Genomic DNA, 27,056 nt, shown 5'->3' on the forward strand with positions numbered 1-27,056 from the left:
TATTAGCAATAATAGGAAAAAGTTTCTTCTATAAATAATAATAACTTTTATAGTATGTTTTCTTGGAAAAATATATTGGAATATGAGGTTAGAATATAGACAAAAACAGTCACATTCCTTTATTAATTAAGTATAGAATGATCATAAATAAATAATTTTTGGCATTAAAGTTTCAAACTTAGAAGGGTTCTTATATCACCAATTCCAATCCATTCACTATACGGATGAATAATCTAACAGATGAGAGTTTGAGTCCTTGCCCATAGTTATATATCATCAGTTCACAGATGATTACATCCATCTGTCTTTCCTTCCTTCTTTTCCTCTTTCCTTCCCTCTTTTCCTCTTTCCCCCCATTTCCCCTCACTCCCTCCATTCTAATTTTTCCTCTTTCTCTTCCTCTCCCACCCTTTTCTCTTTCTTTCTTTAGCTTTGCTTCAATGCTTATTCTCTTCTAGTAAAACCTGGGATCTTTAAGCCATAGCAATATTTGAAAACCAAAACATGTCAAATAGTATTTATGAAAACTGTCAAGCAATTTCAAAAAATGATAAAAGCTCATTCTCATGAAGAACAAGAGAATAAACATAGACCTTCATAAATTCAACAGGCAAAATGTGTTCCAAAAATCTTCAGAAACTATTTTGCTTCTACTTTGTGAAAAAAAGCTTTAAATAAAAATGATAGGGAAAAATTTAACATGATTGAAGTCCATGATATCCCTTTAAATGAATTTAAATTTTCATGCCCAGATGAATGATATCCCAGGTGATAGATGAAAAAAGAGAGGTATTCTTTTTTTCATAGATAGATGAGAAAGATATTATCTCATTTGAATACTGGCATATTAAACTTTTAAAACATATATATGTGTTCATTTTAAGAAGGCACTGAGTTCAGTTTTATTCTCAGTTAAAATTATAGATAGATTAACAATTAGACATGTGTTAAAAATAACCAATAAATTTCCTTTTTTCATAGCATTAGCTATTCAAGAGGAAGATGAATATTGATTACTTGTGTAGTTGAAATTCAATAATGCTTTTTATAAAGCATTTAACAACTGTATGTAGAGTGCTGTGTGTGGTGGAGAGCACCAGGTGTAGTGGTCTATACCTATAATCCCAGCACTTGGGAGGCTGAGGCAAGGAGATTGTGAATCAATGGCCAGCCTGGAATACATAGTAAATTCTGTCTTAAAAAAAAAAAAGAAAAAACCCAAAACGAAACAATAACAACAACAAAAACACTATGGAGAAACTTGTTGGATGACAGCTGTATGGTAAAAATCCACATTAGCATTAACTAATGAGTGCGTTGTTCTATTATGAACTTGTCAGTGTGCTTTTCATCAGTATTTTACTACTAAAATGGTGAGCAATTATAAGTCTGCCTCTCAAACTCCAAATGGTTCAAATCTGAAAAAAAAATAAGTTGGCATGATGGATGATATGTAAAGACAGATATGAAGGATGCAAAAAAACCTAAGAATGAAATTAAACTTATAAATCTAACATCCAAATTTAAAATCCAACATTTTCTTAAAAAACAATTGCATGGGACTTACTGAGGACTTTTACTTTCCTAGTGTTTCATTTTAAAATACCTAAAATTTTTATTTGATTTTAAGCCTAGTATAATACCATATTGTAATTTATCTGAAAATGTTTCAGTCTCAAATATCATTTTAAAATATATTATCTATATAGTTTGGGGAAACATGGCAATTTAAACCATGCTCATGCAAGAATGGCCAGTATTTTGAGGGTTATAGAAGTTATATCTTGTAAAAAAGTGGTTGAATAAAAAAATTATTTTCAGTTTTTAAAAAATATTCTCAATTTGAGTATAAGATGGCATTTGAGTTCCTGAAGATTGCCAAAGAACTGAACCATTCAGCTTTATAATACAATGTATAGATGAAAAAACTAAGACATTTAGGTACAAGGAAGCAGATATTCATTCCTTACAAAATGAAAGCTTCATACTAGTTAAGCTATTTCAAATGTAAATTGTTCATCTGGGAAAGAAGCAATTGGACTTCTTGTATACAAATAAAATAATGTATAACATGGTGTGCAGTATATAGGAAGCACTAAACTCATGCATATTAGTGTTATTGGTAAAATGTTCCTAGCCCTCTGTTAACAAATAACTTAGATGTTTGCTTTATTTATTTAATAATATTTATTTGCTTGTTTTATTTAATAATTCATTTCAAATTGAATTTAGAATGTTTTTCAACTTCCATTAAAATTATTCTTCTAAAACTCAAGCTTATATGGTTTATTAGTCATGCCCCATTGTATTGCCAATCTATCTTCTCTTCATGAGCAGAGAATGCAAATGTTATTTATGACTGTGTAATTATAATGGTTCTGAAAATGAATTTATTTGTTCAGCTTTAGTGTTAGTCTTAATCAAATTTTAAATAACCTTTTTACATATATTAAAAGTTTGTGATATGTTAAACCTACTGCAGTAGATGCTTACAATGTTAGATAATGGCAAATAATATAAACATAAATATACTGATTGACCATGAAACTCATTTTAATTATTGATGTAGTTATACAAGACCCTAATATTTCATCATTGCTCTAAAGCATTACAAAATTTCATTATTTGGGGATGGTCAATACTGGGGTTTGAACTCAGGGCCTGTGCTTGCTAGGCATGTGTTCTACCACTTGAGTCTCTCCACCAGCCCTGCTTTGTGTTGGGTATTTTCAAGATAGAGTCTTGCAAACACTTTGCTTGGACTGGCTTTGAACTGAAATCCTCTTGATCTCTGCCTCCTGAGTATCTAGGATTACAGACATAAGCCACCAGCACCCAGCTATAAAATTTCATCTTGCCATTTTGTTTTTATTATTTAAAAACTTCTTCTTGGAAATGCTAACAAAGAGAGAGATTAATAAGAATCAAGTTAACAAGCATATAGTGAAGATTCTATCTTCTTTTGTTCATATTTGAAGGAAATATTTGCTGATTATTTGCTACAGTGGTAGGCATCAGGAATATTATGACTCAAAAGTCATAATCCTTACCTTCCTGAAGCATGTAGTTTAGTAGAACTGTCAGACATTATTTAAAAAATTATGCAAATGAGTGTAAAATTACAACTGAGGGATGTAGGCTTCTGCTAGTGCAAAATAAAGGGGATATGGATAACTTCCCTGAGGAAGTGATAATTGAGCTCACATGCCAATTTGATTGAATTTCCTTTAGAGGTTTCAGGATGGGCAATTCAAACCATGGGAGCAGCATATATAATAATCATGCATCAGGAAGAAGTGTTGGGAAGTACAGTGTAGTCCTCATTGTACAAAATGGTACCGTATGAGTCAATGGAAGCATGATGGGGATAGTTCATTCTAAAGTTATGTAGATTGTAATGAAGATCATAATCCTTTCCCCAAGAATAATGCAAATCCATCAAGGCCCTTTAAAGTATGGCACAATGGGATGAAACCTGCTCCCCAGAAAGATTACTTCAGTTGCAATAATGAGATTGGAGGGGAAGAAAGGTAGATTTCAGGCAGAGTCATAAAGAACCAGAGCCCAAGAATAAAATGATCAGACGTAGATATAGTAGAGAGTGGAAATTAGGGTTTTCATAAGGTTAAATCAATAATCATAGATTAGATAGTATCATAGGACTATTGAAGTAATAAAGCCAATTGATGACTTATGCAAAAAAAAAAAAGTCGTTCATTGACGCATTAGACATTGGAAGAGAACTGGCCACGTCAAATCAAAAATGTACTTGAAACATTTAAAAGAAATGTCAATTATGTAGCTGAATAAAATCAACATAGATTCCAAAACCCAAGGGAAAAGCAAGCATTACTGTCAAATATTGTCAAAAGTCCAAATCAGATGAGCACTGGTCTGCATCCATCTGGGTTAATAATGAAAAGATTCAGAAGTGCTATTTCATATGTGATACATGGGTAAGAAAGTGCCTTCTTAATCACTTTGGGGCAACAAATTCAATGTAGGCATTGGGAATATTTGGAAATAAAAGATTCTGAAGAGTCAAAAAAAGAAAGAAAGGAAAAGAGGTGCTAAGAGTGAGTGGAATGTGTAGAAACAAATAGATCTTGGAGAGAAAGAAGAAGACATTTACTGGGAGTCAGGTGTCATAGCAGAGAGAAAGACTTTTCTTTCTTTGCTTTTATTTTAATGAGAAAGAGTTAAAGAATCTTTGAATTGGAAATGTGCAGACCACAAGTGAAGGTTGAATACATGAGACAGGAGTTTAAGTATCTGAAATGGAGAGGATGACTCCATACATTTACTGATGCTTGTTGGCCTCAGGTAGGTAGGAAGGTACCTAGATACCTCCCTTTTGTAGAAAAGGAGAAAATAAAGACTAGGTTGGGTATGGGCCATAGGTGGGGAGGTAGAAATAAGTGTAAACTTTAGTCTTGTATTTTATATGCTTTCTGTAAAACAACAGTAGAGGTCATTTTCTGAAAGCTTAGTGAGTAGTGGTAAGAGTAAAGGTTTCATGAGAAAAATGAATTGAAAAATCATTGTAGAAATTCATTAAAAATCAGTAGAGTAATTATTCCAATGTATAACTACTTAAATGTGGACCAATTATTTATTAAAAATATTTACTAAAGTTTTACAAATATTAAAACAACATATTGTTAGTAAATTCCACTTTAGGTAGAATTTTCTGATTTTGGTTGAATCATCAAGTACTTTGCATCACTAAGGCATCAGTAAGTTACTGCTTTATAGTACTTTATTGTTCGGAGAAAGTGCAGGTACTTTCTGAGATTTAATTGCATCTTGGAGGGTTACTTTTTTCACCATTAAGGTCAAGATGAATGAGTTATCTCACAATGATGATAATAAACAGTTACATTCATTTCACAAATAGATAAGAAAAGATAGGACTAGAGATATTTTTCAGTTAGTGATTATAAACTGATAGCTCATACATTAATATGCCTTTGCAGCAATGCAAATAGTACAATTTTTGAAAGCAAATTTTCAGAGTCTTTTAAGGAAAAAAAATCTAGTATCAGTGACCTTGACTTCCTCCAATATAAGTCTTTTGGAAAGTAAATGATATCTTGGTAAAATGGTAAACCAATTATGAGTGCATGTGCATAAAAGTACAGCCATTGAAGCATGAAAAACATGGGTTCAACACTGGCCTCTGTACTTATTAACTGGAAACAAACAAGTCAAACTCTCCAAGTTTTAGTTTCTCCACCATTTAAATCAAGGGGAAAACACATAATTCATAGTTTCATTGTAAGAATTAAATATAAAAATTTACCTAACACTTAGCACTGTGTCTAACAACAAATAAATATGGGCTTGGTATACACACACATACACACACTGCCATTAAACTTTAGCTAGTATATTTTTAAGGTATTTCTACTTCAGATATTAGATTCATCTAAGTTACTTTAGCATTCCACTTGGCATACTACTTCTCTTGTCTTTTTTTTTTTTCTTGGTACCCAAAAGCTATAAAATAAATGTCTATGCCTTTTCATAAAACAATAAAAAAAGAGGGTTCAACATACAATTTACTAGTGTTTGTATTTGTCTGGTAGGAGCTTCCCACAGCTTTAATCACAGACACAGATCATAATTTCAAATAGAATACATTTTTCACATCCTTAAATATGTATTCTCATATCATAGGTTTAAATGTGAATACACTTATTCTGTGATTTACTGCAATTCTGTGATGTTTTAAATAAGTGAACTAGCAGTGCCATAGTTGTGAGTGCTATCACTGAAAACCTAAAGAGACACAAACTGAGAATTGACATAACTCCAAGAATTATCTGCCTTTTTTATCATTAATTGTAGAATGTTTCTGGAGTTCATACAATAGAATTGTGGTGGAGACTTCTGATATATGACATTATAGCTTAACACTGTGAAAACTCTAACAAGCTCTACGATGTTTAGAGCCCAACAATGTAATTTTTAATGCAAAGAAATTTAAATCAAGGGAGAAATGTCATGTTGAAGTTTTAAAATAACTTACCTAATAATTTACATGTTAAAAACATATTAAATTTCTTGAAAACATTTTCTTAGAATTCTTAGGCTATGCTTTTCCTTTGCTACTATGTTAATGATGGTTTTGATAAAATGACTTCAGGAAAAAATGACAATTTCTTCATGTGTTATCTGTGTCTGAGGTATTCTTCACTGATTTCAAATGCGCTGATAATATAAACAAGGTAATTTGTTTGACTCTGTTGAGGCAAGATTTTCAGTAAGAAATGCAAAATTCACACATAGCTCGTCTGTAAGAAGTCTCTGCAGTGTATTCAGTTTATATGAAAAGTCTGAAGATGCTGCCAGAGGCATCTAGTTCTCTTTCCCTCAAGGCAAGCTGAAGTGCCACACATCAAATTGTTTTTTGCACTATTAATGAATTCCTCTCTCTTTCACTTCCTCAGAGAGCCGACATAGGGATTTCTGCTTTAACCATCACTCCAGATCGTGAGAATGTGGTGGACTTCACAACACGTTACATGGACTACTCAGTAGGAGTCTTACTTGGAAGAGCTGAAAAGACAGTGGATATGTTTGCCTGTCTTGCACCATTTGATCTGTCTCTGTGGGCCTGCATTGCTGGGACAGTCCTTCTGGTGGGTCTACTAGTCTACCTCTTGAACTGGCTTAATCCCCCACGATTACAAATGGGATCAATGACATCTACTACACTCTACAACTCCATGTGGTTTGTGTATGGATCCTTTGTTCAGCAAGGTAAGGAGAAAAGTGCATTTTAGTATAAAAAAGAAATGTATGTTTCAAATGCCATGCATCCTCTTAAGATGATTCTGTGTCTGGCATCAATAAGAGTTCTAAGGATCCTCAAAGCAATGCTCAGAAAAACACATCTCTTATTGTCTGCTAGGGGATCTCAAACACAGCAGGTTTTCAACAACAATAATGGCTCATTATCTTTTGAGTTAAGTTCAGTTTCATCAACAAAGGCAAAAGTGAATGTCAGAGGTAAGATTCACAAGAAACCTCAAGATCAGGTTTTCCTCCCCAAACTCTGACTTCCTGAGAAAGTGTTACTGTGATGAAATTACTTGCTACTAGAGAAAGTGCTGTTTAATTATTTAACATGGGATATTAGGACTTGTTCTTTGTTCAAAGATAATATTTCATCTACTACAAATAGTCATTAGCAATGAAAAGACTGGTTAATTTAAGACTATAAGAAATTTTATGTTTTATCTTTCATTTTAATACATAATCTTTACCAATTATTTAACTTACAATTTCATTACATTCAAAGGAATGTCTTTGCTTTATTATCCATATCCAATTTGCCCTCTTCTTTAAACTTGTCTGGTTAATTCTTTGGTTCTCACTGTTTCAGAATAGAATAATATATATTATACAGTTTATTTTTAAGTCTACAGCGATCAGAGAGAATTAAATGATAAGGGAAATGATAATCTTGCAAACTCAGCTCATGCATTGCACAGAAATATTAGTTTCAATAAAGACATGTATCACTTTTGCCTTAATATTTAGAAATGTCAACAGTATCTTACTCTTAAACTCACTTCCCATTGGACCTGCCATTAAACTTCATTCTCTCTATTCTCATTTAACTAATCAAAGGCTTTTCTGTGCTCTCATTTTCACTTCTTCACTTCAAATCTATCCCTTAAATCTTTGTAAGCATTATTTTTTCTGTTGCTTTCTATATTAAGCACTTTGACTAAGGTTAACTGTAGCTGCATGCTTGTCATAGGCAAAATGAATGCACTTTTAGTCCACTCATTAAAATTAATTCAATAAATATTTAATACACCTTATTTATTTATGTAGACCTTGGATATGCATGAATATTCAATAGTGTTTGGGCAAGAGACACTTTGCTGTCATTGAGCCACAAGCCTAGTAAGAAACAAACATGTCTACAATGAATTACAATTATGGATAGAAAATTCTCTGGTTGGCACTCTGGAAAAAAATTTGGAGGCTACTTAAAAAGCTGGACATCGATCTACCATTTGATCCAGCAATACCACTCTTGGGGATATACCCAAAAGACTGTTACTCCAGAGGCACCTGCACATCCATGTTTATTGCGGCACTATTCACAATAGCCAAGTTATGGAAACAGCCAAGATGCCCCAGCACTGACGAATGGATTAAGAAAATGTGGTATCTATACACAATGGAATTTTATGCAGCCATGAAGAAGAACGAAATGTTATCATTCGCTGGTAAATGGATGGAATTGGAGAACATCATTCTGAGTGAGGTTAGCCTGGCTCAAAAGACCAAAAATCGTATGTTCTCCCTCATATGTGGACATTAGATCAAGGGCAAACACAACAAGGGGATTGGACTATGAGCACATGATAAAAGCGAGAGCACACAAGGAAGGGGTGAGGATAGGTAAGACACCTAAAAAACTAGCTAGCATTTGTTGCCCTTAATGCAGAGAAACTAAAGCAGATACCTTAAAGCAACTGAGGCCAATAGGAAAAGGAGACCAGGAACTAGAGAAAAGGTTAGATTAAAAAGAATTAACCTAGAAGGTAACACCCACGCACAGGAAATCAATGTGAGTCAATGTCCTGTATAGCTATCCTTATCTCAACCAGCAAAACCCCTTGTCCCTTCCTATTATTGCTTATACTCTCTCTACAACAAAATTAGAGATAAGGGCAAAATAGTTTCTGCTGGGTATTGAGGGGGGGAGCGGGAGGGGGTGGAGTGGGTGGTAAGGGAGGGGGTGGGGTCAGGGGGGAGAAATAAACCAAGCCTTGTATGCACATATGAATAATAAAAGAAAAATGAAAAAAAAAAAAAAAAAAAAAGAATTAACCTAGAAGGTAACACCCACGCACAGGAAATCAATGTGAGAAAAAAAAAAAAAAAAAAAAAAGAAAATTCTCTGGTTGGGATAAGCACAGGCTGTTAAAACATCATAGAGATAGAGAAGCTCAATTTATCTTTATGTGACAAAGAAGGCTTTTAGATTTACTACTATGTAAGAAAGAATTAGCTATGTAGAGTAGAGGAAAGGAGCCATAAGTAATTGGGATAGAAACTAAGACCAATAACTGGGAGAGAAATTAAGATAGACAATGCAGAGGGAAACAATAGAGATGAGGTTAAACTATATTTGTTATTAGGAGTTTGAACTGAAAATGACTAGTTTCTTAAAGGTATACAAGGAAAGGCATGTTCACATATTACGGATATAGAGTGAAAAATAGATTGAAAATAGGTAGTATAGAAGGTGAGACAATTTGGAAAACTATCATAATACTAAGGAAAGAGTTAATGTGGTATGGTGAATAACTATACAGTGGTGTGGGGGTTGGAGTGAAGGAGAAAAAGGAGACAAAGTGTTTACTGGAAGGAAGTTATGTTTATTAATGTAAATCTGATTTGCTAAAATAAAGGAAATAGAACAGGTATGATAGAGAAGACAATACATTCATACATATACATGTGAAACTTGTGATATCTTTGTAACAGTCAGAGGGCATTTCTAGTGCTTGGTTAATGGTTTGATATATTTGTCAGAACCAATGGAAGTGAGTTAGAGCATTTGAAGTAGTTGTTCTCAGCCATATACTCCTTACTGAGGACTGCCAGCTCAGAAAAGGCCTAGGACTAGGCTCTAAGGAAAGGAATGGGGAAAGGAACTCTCAGGGTAACTAACCAGAGTCACAAGAAAGATGCAAGAAAAAACAGAGTACTGGTGTATGTACCATTTAAAGACAATATGTAAAGAACTTAAATAATGAAGGACAGGAGAGGGTTCTATAGGGAGCAGAATAAAAGAAGAGGGTGAATATGGTTGAGGTACTTTCTAACATGTCAAGTATAGAACATTGAAACCTGTCGGAGTCATTTTAAGAAGGCAAGTGGGAAAGAGGTAGAATAATGGGGGGAATGAACCAAACCAAGGTACAATATATGTGCATATGGAAAAGCCATATTGAAACTCCCTGTATAAATATCATACACTAATAAAAATTTTTTAAAAATAAAATTAGATGAGATGGGGTGTGTTCAGGGTGGTATGGCCATAGACAAAATTATTCATATACTTCACAATTTTCAGGGGGGATGATACTGGGGTTTGAACTCAGGGCCTCACACTTGCTAAGCATGTGACCAGCCTAAATTTTGTCTTGTTGTTTGATTTTTCTTTTTCTTTCCATTTTTTTTTTTGATGGTACCAGGGTTTGAACTCAGGGCCTCATACTGTTAGGCAGGTACTTGACCACTTTAGCCACTACAAACAAAAATAAAACAAGAAAACAAAATTAAATAAATAAAAGTGGGAATCTCTTTTCACATGAGCAGATTAGGCCTACCTCATTTCTCAGTTGAAGCACAGAATCCTCATAACATCTCTTTCTTTTCCCATTGTTGTCCCCTGCAAATAAATGATACACAAAGTTGAGTATATACCTACAGCCATGAGAAGCTGACCACATAGTTTCCATTCTTCAGCTGTTTCCTTGACTTCTCGGTAGCCACAGTTTGAGCACTTTAGAGCATGGCACCTGTCCAGTGCTCAGTTCTCATCTCGTAGCACTCATGCCTCACATTTAATTGTCCAGTTACTCATTGTGTTTAGACACTTAAATTTAAGGCAGGACATTTCTTCCTCTCCACTTTTGCTTCTGCCTTTCTAATTCCTGAAAAGCTTTTATAACCAACCTGTTTAATTTCTACTGCAACTCTGTTTCCACATGGTAAGTCCTGAGCTTCCTTTGGATCTCACATTTTGAAGAAGTCTTTGCTGGGACAGGGACTATCTTCTATGCTTCTCAAGGTATAGCTATCATAGTACTTAACAATGTGGTGCAATTATCTCTTTTTTCATTTGTCTTAAAAACAAATGAAATGGATACAACAGTATCTATCTTTATAGTCCCTTTGCCCATAATTCAGTGTCTTGTACATTTCAGATAGTTAAATGTATATTAACTCAGTGAATGAATGAAATCTAAATGATTACTTAAATCAAATATGGATTTAGCTATAATATTGTGCTTATTAGATTGTAATCTAAAATAAAATCTTTAACAAAATTAACCTGAAATTTGTTAAACCAAAGAGGAAGTTGCTTGCTCTATTGAGTATACTTTGTAAGAAACTAAGAGAAACATATAAATGAGGTCTCCTATTGGTTGAAGAATTATTTTTGAGGGTGTTGACATTGAGTATCAATTGACTATCTGAATTTTTTCTTCAGGTAACCAACTTTCAAAAAGTTTTGGAGTATACCTAACAAAAAAAAGATAAAAGGAATTACCCATATGGTTAGCATGATTTTCTACTCCTGTAAACATGCAGTAGATATCAATGGTTATAAATGGATTAGGAACTTTTCTATCCCAACTGCTCCCTTAAATTAGATGCACAGCCAGTAAGTTGATAGTACATTTATACAAATTTATAATGATGGATAATGCTGAATTGTGTATAATTAACTAATTCATCTTTGAAAAGCAGCTATTCTTTCATTTGCTAACAATGAAAAGGTGAATTCATTAAGTGATACTGAGAACATCTTTGTGCTCTGATTAAAAATAAATTAAGGAAAGGCTCATAAACCCTATGGAAAGGAGAATCAATCAAGGCATTGTCCATGCATAGGCAATAGAGTTGGAGTTAGTAGTAATTTCCAATAAAATAAAAATATCATCTCTTAAGAAGAAGTATGGATGCCATTTCCAAATTAAAACTCTTTTGAGCCACTATAACAGATTGAATAGGGATAAAGAGGCATTTTAAGTGTTACCAGATAGATTTCTGAAAAACATTTCAGGCACAACTAAAAGCAGAAAAATGTTAAATATATGTGATTGGCTTACTAATCCTGATTTAAAAAAAAATCTGTGATTACAAAACATTCTGGAAAAACAGCACTGGGAATTCAACTGTGAAAAAGCAGTATGGTCCATTATAGAGATAAACTTAGTACATCTGTTTGGCTGGAACATTAGAGCTTGTGAATTAGGTTGTTAAATCCATGAATGAGGGACCAATTTTATACAAGTTTTGTTACTCCCTTATCTCCATGTCTACATGCAGCTCCTTGAAATTAACATACTTAAAATAAACTAGCATTTTGGTTTTGAAGTTCTACTATATTTACTTTATTGGCAGTGATTCCTACAGTTATTTAAGTCATTGAGGGCTTCGGTGACTGGTTCATAGACGCAGTTGTATGTAATTTGTTTGCTGTTTACAAGCACAAGAAATGCAAAAGGAAATTTCATGTTATTCTCAAATGATTTTGCCTGATTCCATGAAATAACGTATTTATAGTCATGTAAAGTAGTTGAAGCAACCACATGTGTTTATCAGCAAACATTCACTAGTAGAACCAAAGCAAAAATGTGAGATAGCTATGGTAACTGGCTTCATAAATGTATCTTCAGTCAACTGTGCACCTAACCTAGATGTTTGAATATGGCAATAAATAAGAAAGACACTGTCCTTGGAAGACTGTTCTGTACCATGTCAATGAGTCCTTGACAAATTGGGACCAGAATAAACCACTGCCAATGAGAGACAGATAAGATTATTAAAAAGAGTAAAAGAGCAAAATTCCTTTGGTAGCTGTCTTAAAGATCAAATAGTTCCACAGATGCTTGCTAGTGATGAATTGAAAGCAGGACTTTACGAGTGTTAGAAATGCTAAAAATAACTTGATACTGCTACACAAGGGTTGACATGAGAGGCAACCCACTGGCTTTTAAATCTCAGGATAATTTTTGGAAGACAATAAAGTTCTTTCCACTCCCAGATGGATTATACTGCTATGGACAATCATAACTTCCTCACTTCCATGAAAAGAAGAGATGTTCTTCTCTACTGAATAAGGCAGCAGAAGAGATTGTCAGTAAGAATAAATCTATCTCTTTAAAACTTGTCATAGAGAAGTAACTCAAAAAGACATCCATTTCAATAGTGCAGATCTCAAATATATGAAAGTTACTGATGTCCTGTTCATGAAAACCCCAAAAGAGTCAAGTGTTACAGTAGCTAAAGCTATGTTTTGCAATGTTATCTGGTATTTCACATTCAGTTTGAATATAACAAAAATGATATTGGCTAGCACTGTTGTTTACCTACGCTAACGAACACAAAGAAAATGAGAGTAATTCTCAGTGACAGGTTAACTGGGCTACAAAGACAAATTTTTCTCTACATTCCATTCTTACAGGTATTAACTCAAAAAAGCTCTCTGTAATTTTTATTTAAGTTTAAACAACATCTCTATTGTTGTCTAACTATGATTGGCAACCCTTAACAAAGGGAGTGCCAAGCATTCTATGTCCTGTCATATCTACTTGAGAATTTCACTAGGTGGATTGAAAATACAACAAGGTGCTAACTGTCTTTCATACTAGAATTCTCTACCACTAAAGAAAAGAATTTTCATTCTGGGAGTTCAAATTCTATAATAATGGGGAGTAATTCATGTGACTAGAAAACAATGCTATGATGCTAAACATGAATACTCGGCTTATATTTCCAATAAATTTTAGTGAGCAAAGCAGTTATTCCATGAACTGCATGCTTCCGTATGCTCCTGAAAATCATTTCTTTTCATGCCAACTCTTCCTGATTTCATCCAGAAAACCCTTTCTCACATCAAATGAGGCTTTGAAGTTAAAAGTAATCAGAGAACACAAGACCAAATCAGATTTCTGCTTATAAAAGAAGAATTGGTAGAAATAACATTTTCACAACTCTTACAACCTACCTATAAATGAATCCCATAACTAAAAGTACAATTGTTATTTAACAAAACGGAGGATTGGTTTCCTGAGAGATATTAAGCAAAACTGAAGGGTAATTTTAATAATATATACAAATATTTTAGAGTCTAAATAAAGTTAAGGAAAAGGCAGGCGTAACAGGTCATTTAAAATAGCTCTGAAGTTGAATGTCGTAGTACACATCAGTAATTCCAGCACATGGGTAGGCAGAGCAGGCAGACTGGGAGTCGAGGCCAGCCAGAGTATACAGAGAGACCCTGCCACCAAAACAGCGACCGTAAAACAACAGGGCTGGAGGTGTATCTCAAGCCGTGGAGAGGTTGCCTAGAAAGCACAAGGCTCTAAATTCAAACCCCAGTGCTGAAAATAAATAAATAAAATGTAAAATAACTATGAATAGCTGCAGATTTAGCTCATGGGTGAAATACTTCTCTACCATGACATCTGTGCTGTACTCAGAGTTTTTACAGTACCATACCATAGCTCCCCTCAGGGTAAGTGACAAGAATAGGAGGAAACATCACTAAAGATGAATTTATTTCAGAGGTGATTTAGAATTGATCTAAGTTAGGGTATTGGGCACAAGCAACTGCAGTAGTGGTAGAGAACATCAGTTTAGAATATAAATGGGAATACAATTTCTAATTGAAATGCACAAGCCTGAATTTTTTCCACCTTTCCTCCATGACTATGTAATTAGAGGTTTAAAAATGATGGCTATGGTTCCCAAAGTATAGGAAACTGAGCACAGCATTCATAAAGCATCAGTTTGTTTAGAAAATTAAGACTTAGCATTTAAACTAGCTCTACAATGCATCCTCATAAGCAACTGTGTTGTAAATAATACACTATTTAGGATTCCAGTCTCCAATTCATAAAACCGATGATTAATAATGTCCTTGTGACATTGTGTTTAATTCTCTTAAATGTGGCACAATTATTTCTTCAAATTTTCCACAATGATAAGGCAGAAAAATTCCATTGTAAATAAAAGTATAAGTGTGCACTATGTATCTCATCAGATATATCAAAGTTTTCTTTTTTTGTGTACTGAGGATTGAACTCAAGACCAAATTGGGCTCTACCACTCGAACCAGCCCCCAGTCCTCTTGTTTATTTTTTGGTTTTTGAGATAGGGCCACACTAAGTTTGCCCTGGCTGACCTTCAAGTCACAATTCTCCTGCCTCCGACCCCCAAGTGGCTGGGATTGCATTTGTGCACTACGGTGCCCCGCTTATCAGTGTTACATATTTGTAAACTACATTCTTGATTATAATGGATGCGTGTGTCAAAATTTAACAAGAGACCAATGCTTGATCCCTATTTCCACACTGCACACATATAAAATTGTTCTCTGATTTGTGGCCATGCCCAAAATTTATAGTCTTTTTATATTTACAACTCAGTCTCGTAGACTCTAAATTAACAATCCATTTGGGAATGCCACACTTTGCTCTGTCTGCTTCAGTTGATTTCCAGCAGTTAATGTTTCTATTCACTGTTTCAGCTCAACTTTAGCATGTCTGAAAGTATTTCTCTTGTCTTTACTATCTGAAATGCTTCATTCTCTGGGAAACACCTGCTTATATATTAAAGAATTACTTACCTAGTCAAAAGGTGAATAGAATAGCATGGTGTCTGTCTTCATGGAACTTAGAATATAGACAAAGGAACTTAGAATATACAAGTGACACAAACTAGTAAACATGCAACACCCTCAAAGAATCACATTTGTGATGCTTAGGAAAACATGAGAAGCAATGGCCATTGGATCTACTGATCCAATGCTGTTTGACACACACACAATTGAGTAAAATATACACAAAGTCATGACCTATTAAAAAGAGTTACACAAAACATAAGCCTGTATTTTACCTAGTGACAACAAAAGAAAAGAATAACTCAGGGGGAGAAAGGGCCCAAACAAGGTATGCACGTATGAATAAATTTTTTTTAAAAAAGAATTCTTTAATTAACTCACCTGATCTTTGTTTCCTGATCAATAGAATGTCATGTTATATTATTTTAAATGTTTCTTTTAACTACAAAATTGTATGATTTTCTGATATAAAAAACTAATTAAGCTACTACTAAATATCTTTGTGTTTCCTTGAGAGACAGCTCAGTTTTAAACCTGTTTTGTACTCAGGAGGCATAGATGAAGAGGATGGTGGTTCAAGGTCAACCCAGGCAAAAAGGTAGTGAGACCCTATCTCAACAAACAAACTTGGTGCAGTGTGCATGCCTCTCAGCTACATGAGAGGCATCACAGTCCCAAGCTGAACTGGGCAATACTGCAAGACATGATCTGAAAAATAACTAAAGCAAAAAGGGCTGAAGGTATGAGGGCCTGCCTAGCACTAGCAAGTGTGAGTCCCTGAATTCAAACATCAGTACCATTACCACTTACTAGCTGTGTAATATTGGACATGTTTCTTAATATGTAGTTGATTCAGCTCTGCTAAACAATGATTATTTACTTCATCAGGTTTTTAAAAAAAAATTTAAGAGCCCATAGACATAAAACTGCTTTCCTGACACAAAACAGGCACTCAATGTCGTAATTTTTATTTCCTCCTTGCAAAGCCTCACTGGTTTTGCAGGCTACAGAGAGAGATGGAATGAATCACATTGTTTAATGCTTTATAAAATCATCATCCCTTGTAGAAAATAAGTATTATTTTAAAGAAGGAAACTGTAACTAAGCATAAGGAAATGTCGTAGAAAAACTGGCCATGCTAATGAAAATGCTTATAATAAAAATGATATACTAACAAACTCATACTAACCTTTATGTTAAATAACAACATGAAAAACTACCAAAAAATTCGCTACATAAGAATGACATTACCATATAAGTATCAGTCAGCTTTTTGTTGCTTTAATGAACAACCTGAAGCAGATTCACTTAGCACACAGTTTTAGGGTTCCAGGCCTGGTGCTGCCATGGTCTCAGTTCTCACGAGGACCCCCTTGACTGTAACACAGCATGGCAGATGGCAATGTCTGGGAGCACATGTGATATGTAGCAGTCACATCATAGATGAGGCAAGATAGCTTGGTAAGTTCAGTCTTTGACTTACTCTTTTCCAAAAACTACCAAGAGTTCACATGAGCCTACCTTAATCCCTTTAAAGGCTACACTCCCTATTGACCTAAAGACCTGTCACTAGTACCCACTTCTTAAAGGTCCACAACATCCCACAATTCTACCACTCTGGGAGCTAAGCCTCCAACATATGAAGTTTTTGGAACACTCAGGCCATACTCCAACCCTACCAATATGGCCAGGGATTCAATAAATTTGAGGAACTCAAATCAAGTGGAATTCCTAGTTCTATTTCTTGGTGATTCCATTTTATATATCAAGTGTTTTGCATCTTGAAAAGACAATCTTTTGAAGACTAATATCCAATAAAAATCATGTATGTATACAATTTTAAAAAATTGTATCTTGAGATCTGTGACTAAAAAAGGACAATATTAAGCATAAACATCATTAGAAAGCCAATTAAATTTGGAACTTCAATCTGAGAAATCAAAGTTCATAATTTCATTCTGAGTTTAGTTTGAAGTCAAAAAACATACCATGTCAGTATTCTAAAAGTTGACTCTAAACCATCTTTGAAATTATTTATTTTTAACAATCTAAAAGTAAACTGGATTATATTATTCAAACTATTGAAAAAAGAAAAAAAAAGCTTTGGATGTTTTTCCAAAAAAAATTTTTTAGGAGAGTTTTTGCTGGGAACAATTCCCAAGTGCCTAAATCCATCATCATTTGTTGCCTAAAATAATTTTTTGAGAAGTCAAAATTTTAAATAGAGGTGTTCCTAATTATTTTGATTTCAACTTTTGAAATAATATGACTTCTCCACAAAAATAAATTATCCACAAAGCCATGAAGAGCTGTAGATGGTGCCCTACAGTAACTGGTCCTTTTTAATATCAACGTAGTCTCCATTTCTAAAACACAAAAGTAATTTTGCTATATCAGCAGAGACCATCTGCAAACACTGCATTTCTGTGCTGCTATTGTACTATTGAAAGGGTTAAGGCCACTTCCTTTTTAGTCCTCTGCCTTACATCACCACCCAAGGACTGTTATAATCCTCTAGAAATGCACTGCCTGGAGTGTGGAGCTGCTTAATAAATCACTCCATCTTGTTTATCTTTCTCTTGACATATATCTACCAGCAGGAGCCATTATTCTGTGACAATGTTAAGTTCTATTGACATTTTCTCTTAATTAACTACACCATTGGCTACAATTTTTGCGTTGGGAATAAACTTCCTTTATTTAATGTTGTCTTGAACGAAAGGAGTGTTAAATTTGTTATGTATTCATTGCTATAGAAGATTTGGAATTAAGTGAAATGTCTTTGCTACTTTTCCAGAAGACCAGTTTATTCTGCTGAGAAAGAAAAATTTGTACTTATAGAATCGTATTTCATCATTTTTATATATTCATTAGACATTTTAATGAATATATGAGAGCCCCCAAATATATGTCTGAATTACTTGCTAATACATATTTCTCTTGTCAATTGAGTAAACTTTGTATTCACTTTCATAAATTGAGAGAAGCGTTTCTTTTCAACTTAATCATGTTTTGTATGTTTTACAACGAAGCATTTGAGATCCAGATTGAAGATCACTCATATATTCAACATTTATTGTCTGTAATATGCCAGACATGATTCAGGCACATGGGGATTACCTTTATAAGGAAAATGGAGCTCATATTCTAGTAAAGGGAGGCAAGTTACAAACAATAAACATGATAAATGATGATGATGATGATAGATAGATAGATAGATAGATAGATAGATACCTCAAAATTCAAATGCTACAGAAAACATAAATAGTTCAGAGCAAGAGGACTTGAAAGTATGTATGGAATGGCTATAATTTTCCATTCTTTGAGATTTTGATTATTGAATAAAATGCTGAAGGTAGAAAGGAATGCACTGTAGATATGTGGAGGATGATCAGGTAAAGAGACCCTTAAATTTATTTTATAAAACTATGCTCTGACATTAGGTGCAAATGGATTTGTAATTGTTTTATCTTCTTGATTAAATGATTTCTTAATCATTACATAGTACCTTATTTATTATTTACCTTACCTATTTTAAATTCTGTTTTGTCAGATATAAGGCTAGCTCCTACTTGCTTTCAGATTCCATTTGCTTTCAATGTCGTTTTCCATCTTTCCACTTTTAATCTATCTGTCCCTACAGAGGAGTTGAGTTTCCTGTGAAGAGTATATTGTTGAGTCTTATGTTCTGTTATTTATTTGGTTGGTTGGTTTGTTGTTTCTTTCTTTTTTGAATCCATTCAGCCCATCTGCCTCTTTTAGTTGGAGAATTAAGGTCATTTACATTCAAAGTTATCATTGCAAAGTATGGACTTGTACCTGTCACTTTGCTGATTTTCTTCTTCATGTTTTGAATATTCTTTGTTCATTTCTTTCTCTTTTACTTATATTTGTGATTTCATGGGCTACTGTATTGAAAATGTTTGATGCTTTTCTATTTCTTATTTGTATCTACTCCTCTAGTAAGATTTATACTTTTACATGCTTTCATGGTTAACAGTTATCTCTCTTCCACTTCTAGGTATAGGACTCCCTTAAGTATCTTTTGTAAGGCTGGTCTGGAGGTTGTAAATTCCCTTAGTTTTCACTTGTCTTGGAAGGTCTTTATTTCTCCCTCAATTTTGAAGGATGACCTTGCCAGGTATAGTAATCTTGGTTACCAGTTATTTTCTTTCAGACTTAATATAATCATTCCATATCCTCCAGGCCTGTAGAATTTTTGTTGAGAAACTTGCTGTCAGTCTAAAGGATTGCTCTTAATTCTAATTCCACACTTTTCTCTTGAAGATTTAAAAATTCTTATTTGTCTTGTACTTTTTTTTCCCCCTTGATTGTTGTGCTAAGTAGGGGCACACTGTGGCATTTACAAAGGTTCTTACAGTGTTTCAAATATATCATACATGAATTCATCCCCTCTACCTCTCTCTTTTATCCTCCCCTCCCCCCCAATTCCTGAAATGGTTTCAACAAGTATCATTTGTGCGTTTACATTCATGTGTATACATTTTTTGCACTGTATTCACCCTCCTACCCTCTTTCCCTGCCACTTCCCCCCTCCCACTGGTACCAACCCTTCCTCCATCCTCCCACCCCTGCCGGACCTGTTCCTCCTTCCTGTTCTCCAATTTTGTAGAAGAAAAAAGAAAAAAAAGTGACATTTTTGCTTGTTTGAAATCAAGGTAGCTACACGGAGTTTCCTTATGATATTTCCATGTATATATGTTTTATAACCCTATTGGTTTATTTCTTCTAATAAATCAAACTGTGCTTTTGACAGTTTGACTATAATTTCATGGTAAGGAACTTTCCTGGTCATGTCTATTGGCATTCTATAGGCCTCCTGTATCTGGATATGCATGCCTCTCCAAGATTAGGGAAGTCTCTTGATATAATTTCATTGAATAGGCCTTTCATGCCTTTCACCTTTATTTTGTCCCCTTTGGCTATGCCAATAATACAGAAGTTTGATATTTTAATGTAATCCCAGGATCTCGAATATTGCCTTTGTTTTTTATATTTTTTTCTTTATTTCTGTCTGAATGTGGTATTTCAAAAGAACTCTTTTTCAAGTTATGCTGTTCTTTCTTCTGTGTGAGGTAGTCTGTTGTTGAACTGAATGTTTTTATCTGACTTACGGAGCTCCAAGATTTCTGATTAGTTCTTTTCAAAATCTCTGCTTCTTTTTAAATTTTCATTCAGACCCTCCATTGTCTTCCAAAATTTATTTAAGTTTACCTGTATTCTCTCAGATCTTATCAAGCTTTTAAGTTTTTTCTGTTTTCTTTTTATTGGTGGGGGGCAAACTGAGGTTTGAACAAAGGGCCATGTGCTTGCAAGGCAAGTGCTCTACCACTTGAGCCACAACTCTCTAGCTCTTCTTTTGAATTCTTTATGACATTTCATCCACTTAGACATCCTTGAAATCTGTTACTAGAGTTAGGATCTTTCGGTAGTGCCATATTACCTATTACATATATATATATATTTTTTGTTGTTGTTGTTGTTGTTGTTCCTATGTTGAGATTTGCACATTTGGTGAGCTAAGGCTCTTTACCATTTTTATGAGATGGCCATCTTAGCAAGCAACTTTATCCTGAAGATATGTCTTGGAGTAATAGTTTTTTATGCAATGTTGAGTTTATTTCCTGCTGGTCACTGTAATGGAACTTCCCTGAGGCTTCTTTGTGATTAGTGAGTTCAGCCACAGTGCATATCATAATGGAATTGGACAGACCCACTTACTCTGTAGGTCACACATGAATGAGAACACTCCAGCAGTTTAGGAAAGTGTGATGTAGATATCAGAGTATGTGGAGTGTGTGCTGTGTGGCTACTGCTACAATAGGAGTCATGGCTAATATCAGGGGATTCATATTTCCCACAGGCATTGTTCATGTTGGCTCTGTTACTTAGAAGAGACTCTCATCCTGTCTAGCTGCTACAGTAGTAGAGAGAGACCCAAAACACTTGTCATCTGATTAGGCACTTGTACCACTGTAGGTGCTTCACAGTGAGAGGCAGGGGAAGCAATCACACCATCCTCTGTAGGGTGCTCATATACAGTCTTGTCAGCAAGGTGCAGGGACAACCAATGTGGGAGATCTACGTAGGTACAGTGGCAGCAAAAGATGTATTGTTCCTCTTTGTTGCGACTCTAGATCTTTCTACATGTGCATGCCTAGGATCAGAGTTATGATTAGTTTTTTCAGTTATAGTGTCCACCATGGATTGATTGAGAGTGGTCATGGCTGGTGCCAGCAAAACTCCTCTCTGCTGAGGTGCTCATAGGCACAAGTGGGAGTGGAACACAGTTGGTTCCAAAGATTTTTTCTAACCCTTCTTTATGCTGTGTGCTCTGGATGTAGAGCAAGAGTCACTCTACTGAGCCATGTTTGGTTCACAAAGTGGCTGCCTGTTGAGCCAGCCACTACAGTGGAATGTCTGTGGGGTCCCAAAGATGGAAATATGCAAAGGTGTTTAATCCCTAGGACAGTCCAAATTTAGATAACAGTTCCCTTTTCAAAATGGCTCCTGGCCAGGATCCTAGGAGTTTGCTATAAGAGGATGTAAATTCCTTTTCCAAAGCTGGGCAACCATGCAGATCTCAAGTTTCTTATTTATCGTGCTGTAAGCATATAAGGGTTGTGAAACTTTCCAATAGCTAGGATTGCCAGTGTTTTCCCTGACAAGAGTTTACTGGGACTGTCAGGGTGAAGACCCTGCAGAGGACAGTCTCCTCGTCTGTGCAGCTGGATTAGCAGGGTTTTTTGTCATTGTTTTTTGTTACTTCTGTGGTTGTTGTTTTGCTACATTGCTGTCCCACGTCTTTGGATTTTTATGAGTTTTCTGTTTTTCTATTGTTGAATTCCAGTGTTCTCCAGTGGGTGCTCACCTCAGATTGCAGCTGTACACCATCTTCTTTGATTTTTCTTTAAGGGAACTTCTATCCAACTTTTTATTTGAGATGACAGCTCCTGAGACCATTTTCTTCTTCTAATGAATATTCCCCAGTGCTACTGGTAGAAAAGCAGTGAGAGCATAAAAGTACTGACATTTTCAGTTTATTTTTTTCAACCTTCTTATTTTCTTTCCAATAGCTAAAATAATAAGTGCTATTTTATGAAAAATTAACATAAGGGTTTAATTGAAATATAGATAATGAGAATTTTATATCAAAGAAATTTTCTAATAATGTCTTTCTGTCAGAGTAGGACCAATTGAGTCTCTCATTTCTAAATCATGAGAAATAAGTTTCTCTCTGCAGATTTCTTAAAGTAAAGAAATTAAATGGAAGATCTTTCATATTAATTTTATTTATTTGAGATTTATTTGTATTCACCTTTTACCCAAAAGATGATAACACCTGTTAACATTCATGATAGCCTGAATTCCCTCACTTTTCTCCCAGAAATAAATCAATAGTTTTCTACTCCCAATTTTTCTTGTCAAGACCACCTTGTTCCATTTAAAATTTTCATGATTTTTGAATCTGCAGTCCTTTGGTCACAAAAGGTCATCTTTTGCTATAGCACTAACTTTGCTACAGCAGCAATCTTAAACCAAACATTATGCCCCAGAAAACATTCCTTAGAAGTGATGTGTAGTTCCATCCATTGGGGTGTACTTAATCTCTAAGACAGGGTGAAAACAAGGTAAAATCTTCTGTTGACACAGGAAATAGTGCAACTGGGCTCCCTATAGTGTTGTGAGTAGTTGCATAGATTAGTGACACTTCTGAAAAACTAAATATTTAAAAATGAGTCTTTGATATTCAATCCTCCAAATACAGCAAAAGGTTTAGGTTAAAAAGTGAAAATTAAAATGTTCACCCTGATGTTCATTGATTTTTAATTTTTTTCTTCTAAGCTAGTATTGACCCAAGTGACATTCTACAAATGCTGACTTAAATTAGGTTAAGCAAGTTGGAAATTATATTTGAGGACCTGAATAATTCATTAAAAACGATGAGCTAAAAGCCTGCTTTAGTAGTATCAACACTTTTTTTTTTAATAATGTAAGACATTGAAGCTGTCCACACATAATGTCCAGGATGGACACTTTTAAGTTGGAATGAGTAACTTTTGTGCTACTAAATTATATGCAATACATATCTAACTGATGAACCAAAAGAGAGTAATTTGGCTAAGGAAAAATCATTCCAAGCACTAAAAGGCAATTTAACATGCATTTACACCCAGGAAAGCTTAGAAAATGAATAGTAATTGCAGAGGTCAAATGTGTAAGCTGGCTATGCTTACTTGTTTCATTTCAAAACTTGACTACACTGCAATTTAAACCTTTAATCTCTGAGTATTTCAGGCTATCATCCAATTGAGGTAGCATATCAACTGAGAAAATATTAATAATTTTATCAGCTTGTATTCAAAGTATATACAATGCATATACAATTGTATACATCATACATATAATCCCATATACCTAACAAATATCATGTGTTAAGAATGAATAAATTAAATGACATACACTATATATATATATATTATATATATATATATATAATATATATATATATATAAGTGTGTGTATGTCTTTTTCTCTTTTAGGAGACTATCTCCTCCTGGTTTATAAGCATAGTTTAATATGCTTTATAGCAATTGACGAAATTGAAAAACATTGTAAAATGCACAGGTGTCAAAAAGAAAGAAAATGTATATGATTTTGAAAAACTATCTATAGACTATATTCTTTAGTTTTTCAGTTTTGCGAAGTCCCTAAATAGTCTTTACCAGACATGAACCATTTTCATTCAAAGTTACAAATTTTTATGTTTTCTTTTCTTTTATGACATTTTAAAATGTAGTTCAACTTTTAAAAGCACAGTGTTTATTAGATGTGAATTTTCTGAGTTAATTTTTATTTTGCTGCAAGTCTTGTAGAAGTATAATTAAAAATACTTCAAATGCGGGAATTCAAAGGAACTAAAGGAGTGGAATGAAGGAAAGAATAATGGAATAAAGACATTTTTTTCCTTATATAAAATACAGGCTTCATTTTAAGTGGGAAGAGCTGACATTTGAAGGTTATAAAAACTCTTTTCCTCCTTTCTTTTGTCTCTGTGAAGATGATATTTTGATAATTCTTCTAATAGTAAAAGGCTGTCCTGCTTTTTATAGATAGGTTGTAAGGAAAAAAGAATAGCTATCTCCTCTACTTTTAAACTGTTTCTTCATAAGATAAGCATTTCCAAAAGTGCTGTGCTCTGTATCTGACCTCTAGTTTATTTTTCCTTCCTTTAAGTTGATTGTTTAGTGAACATCTTATAGCAGGTCCATAAGGCTTAAAGGTTTTTTGATCTTCAGTTTTGTAATTGTTTATCAGGACACATCAGTTGGCAAGCTTCCCTTCATATAGAAAAATGTGGAAATTTATCTTGAGATAAATCTCTGAGTTATATTTTTTCAAATTTAACTACTCACTATTCATCATTTTATATATTACTTCTCCCAAATTTAATATATCATTCATGCTGATTAAAGGTAGAATTTTTCAACAAATTAATTATATGGCAGAGTGCCACCTTTAACCACAAAGATAGAGTTGTGTTAGGCTGTACTTTATACTGTCACATCAAAAGTAAGAAGTGTTACTGAATATATGGTTCCCTTAGTTAAAGCAACAAATACAGAAGGATTTATCCAAATACACAAATGATCTGCAAGTAGGACATTCTCAAGTTATTTATCCTAAGTTTAAAAAGTGTGCATACTGGATATAAACAAGCTTTGACCCAGACAGTTCAAAGCTCAAGCGCTAAGCAGTGTGAGGACCCCAGTCTCCCATACAAATGGAACAAAGGTTGGAAATGAGACCAGGGAAAATGTTAGGGCCAGATTATTGAGGTCCTCATGTAAGAGACAAAGAAATGTTTATGCTATAGAAAACAAAGACATCTTCCAGAGATTTCATAACAAAGTTGGTCCAGTTGAATTTGTGTTTCAAATCTGTGCTGTCTGAAGGCATTGTGGAAGATGACTTGCAGGCTGAGACTGTTGAAGTAAGCCAGCCGAAGTGGTGCTGTACCGAAGACAGCACCACCACCATGGCCACCACAAGAATGGGGCAAGGGATAGAAAGCAGAGAATGAGTTAGAAATACACATGGCAGGATGAACCTGAGTGGATGTTAGTAAATATATTAATATATTCTTACGTAACAATAGTATCATACTAGAAATGGTGACTTTAAAACTAATTTATATTAAATTAGTACTACATTAATAAAATACATGAACAAGTATTTATTAATTTAGCTACTACTCTATAATATTTATGTACTATCTAAATAAGATTGATTTATACACACATATGTATGCATATTATAATTTGTCAATTTTCCCTATTACATGTTATAGAATTGTAAAACATCTATAACATCTAAAACATCTAAAACATCTTCCTATGGTTCAGTTTTTGTGGTACATAAATTTGGGTTTTAATATAGTTGTGCATGGAAGCAATGCTAGGAATCTCTCTGTATAGCTATCCTTATCTCAACTAACAAAAACACTTTGTCTTTCTTATTATTGCTTATGTCATCTCTTCAACAAAATTGGAGAAAAAGGCAGAACAGGGGAGTGGGGGGATAAGATGGGGGCAGAGGACGGGGGAAGAAATGACCCAAACAATGTATGTACATATGAATATATGAATAAAGAGGAAAAAAAAGAAATTATTCTAGACACACGGCTTCTGAGTTAAATAATGTTTGCTTCTTAGACTTGATGACTTCAGCTAAAGGTACATTAATTAATTAATAATTAATTGATTATTGCACATTTAAATAATTAAAATTATATACATTTCAATATAATTTAAGATTTATTTAGTAAACAATAGTAGAATATATGTTATATTATAATTTTTAATATAATATAAAATTCTAATTTACTATATTTCTCTAGATATTTAAAAGATACTTGAACATATTCAAGCAGAGAAATTGATTGGATATAAAGCAACTCTATACTCCTTAAAAATGTCCAAATAATTTATACAAAAAGTTTAGAATTTTTTGTTAACAGCTTGCACATTGAGAGAATTGCCAGAAAACAGACTGAAATTTAGCTTGACCACTGAAATGTGTATTACTATTACCGACATTGGAATAGAATGATATATATCTTAGTATGTAGTATGCGAGTCAGTTTTTCACTCATATGACAAATACCTGAAAAAAACAATCTAAAAGGATTTGCACTCACAGTTTGAGAAGTTTTAGTACAAGGTTGACAGAACCCATTGCTTTGGGATTGAGGCAAGGCAGAATATCATTGTGGCAGGAGCATGTGGCAAACTGCTCACCTCATGATGACTAGGAGGCAGAGAGACAGACAAGAAGGGCCCAGGGACAAGATACCCTTCAAAAGCATGCCTCAATGACCTTCTTCTTCCAACCAGGTCCTGCTTCCCACCCCCTCCCAATAATCTCATGAGAGTACGAACCTACTAAGAGATTAATACATTGATTAAGTCAGAACCCTCATGATCCATCACCTCTCAATGATTGGATCTACCAGCTGGGAACCAAGGCTTCAACACATGAACCTTTTGGGACACGCTTCATAGTCAAACCATAATACACAGTAATAATCCAAAACTATAGTGGATGGCTATGCTCAAAGTAATAATAGAAGCTAGAGAACAAT

General features: G+C 34.1%; 1 protein-coding gene across 4 annotated transcripts in view; it reads left to right on the forward strand.

The window, feature by feature from the left end:
* Positions 1 to 27,056, forward strand: part of Grid2 (glutamate ionotropic receptor delta type subunit 2) — a 1,442,266-nt gene that overhangs the window by 1,107,238 nt on the left and 307,972 nt on the right. For all 4 annotated transcript variants that reach the window (XM_074041373.1, XM_074041371.1, XM_074041372.1 and 1 more), the window contains one exon: positions 6,453 to 6,765. In XM_074041373.1, the coding sequence (XP_073897474.1) occupies positions 6,453 to 6,765 (313 nt within the window). The remainder of the gene's footprint in view (positions 1 to 6,452; positions 6,766 to 27,056) is intronic.

This window comes from Castor canadensis, chromosome 9, assembly GCF_047511655.1.
Source record: "Castor canadensis chromosome 9, mCasCan1.hap1v2, whole genome shotgun sequence".
Classification (NCBI taxonomy): Eukaryota; Metazoa; Chordata; class Mammalia; order Rodentia; family Castoridae; genus Castor; species Castor canadensis.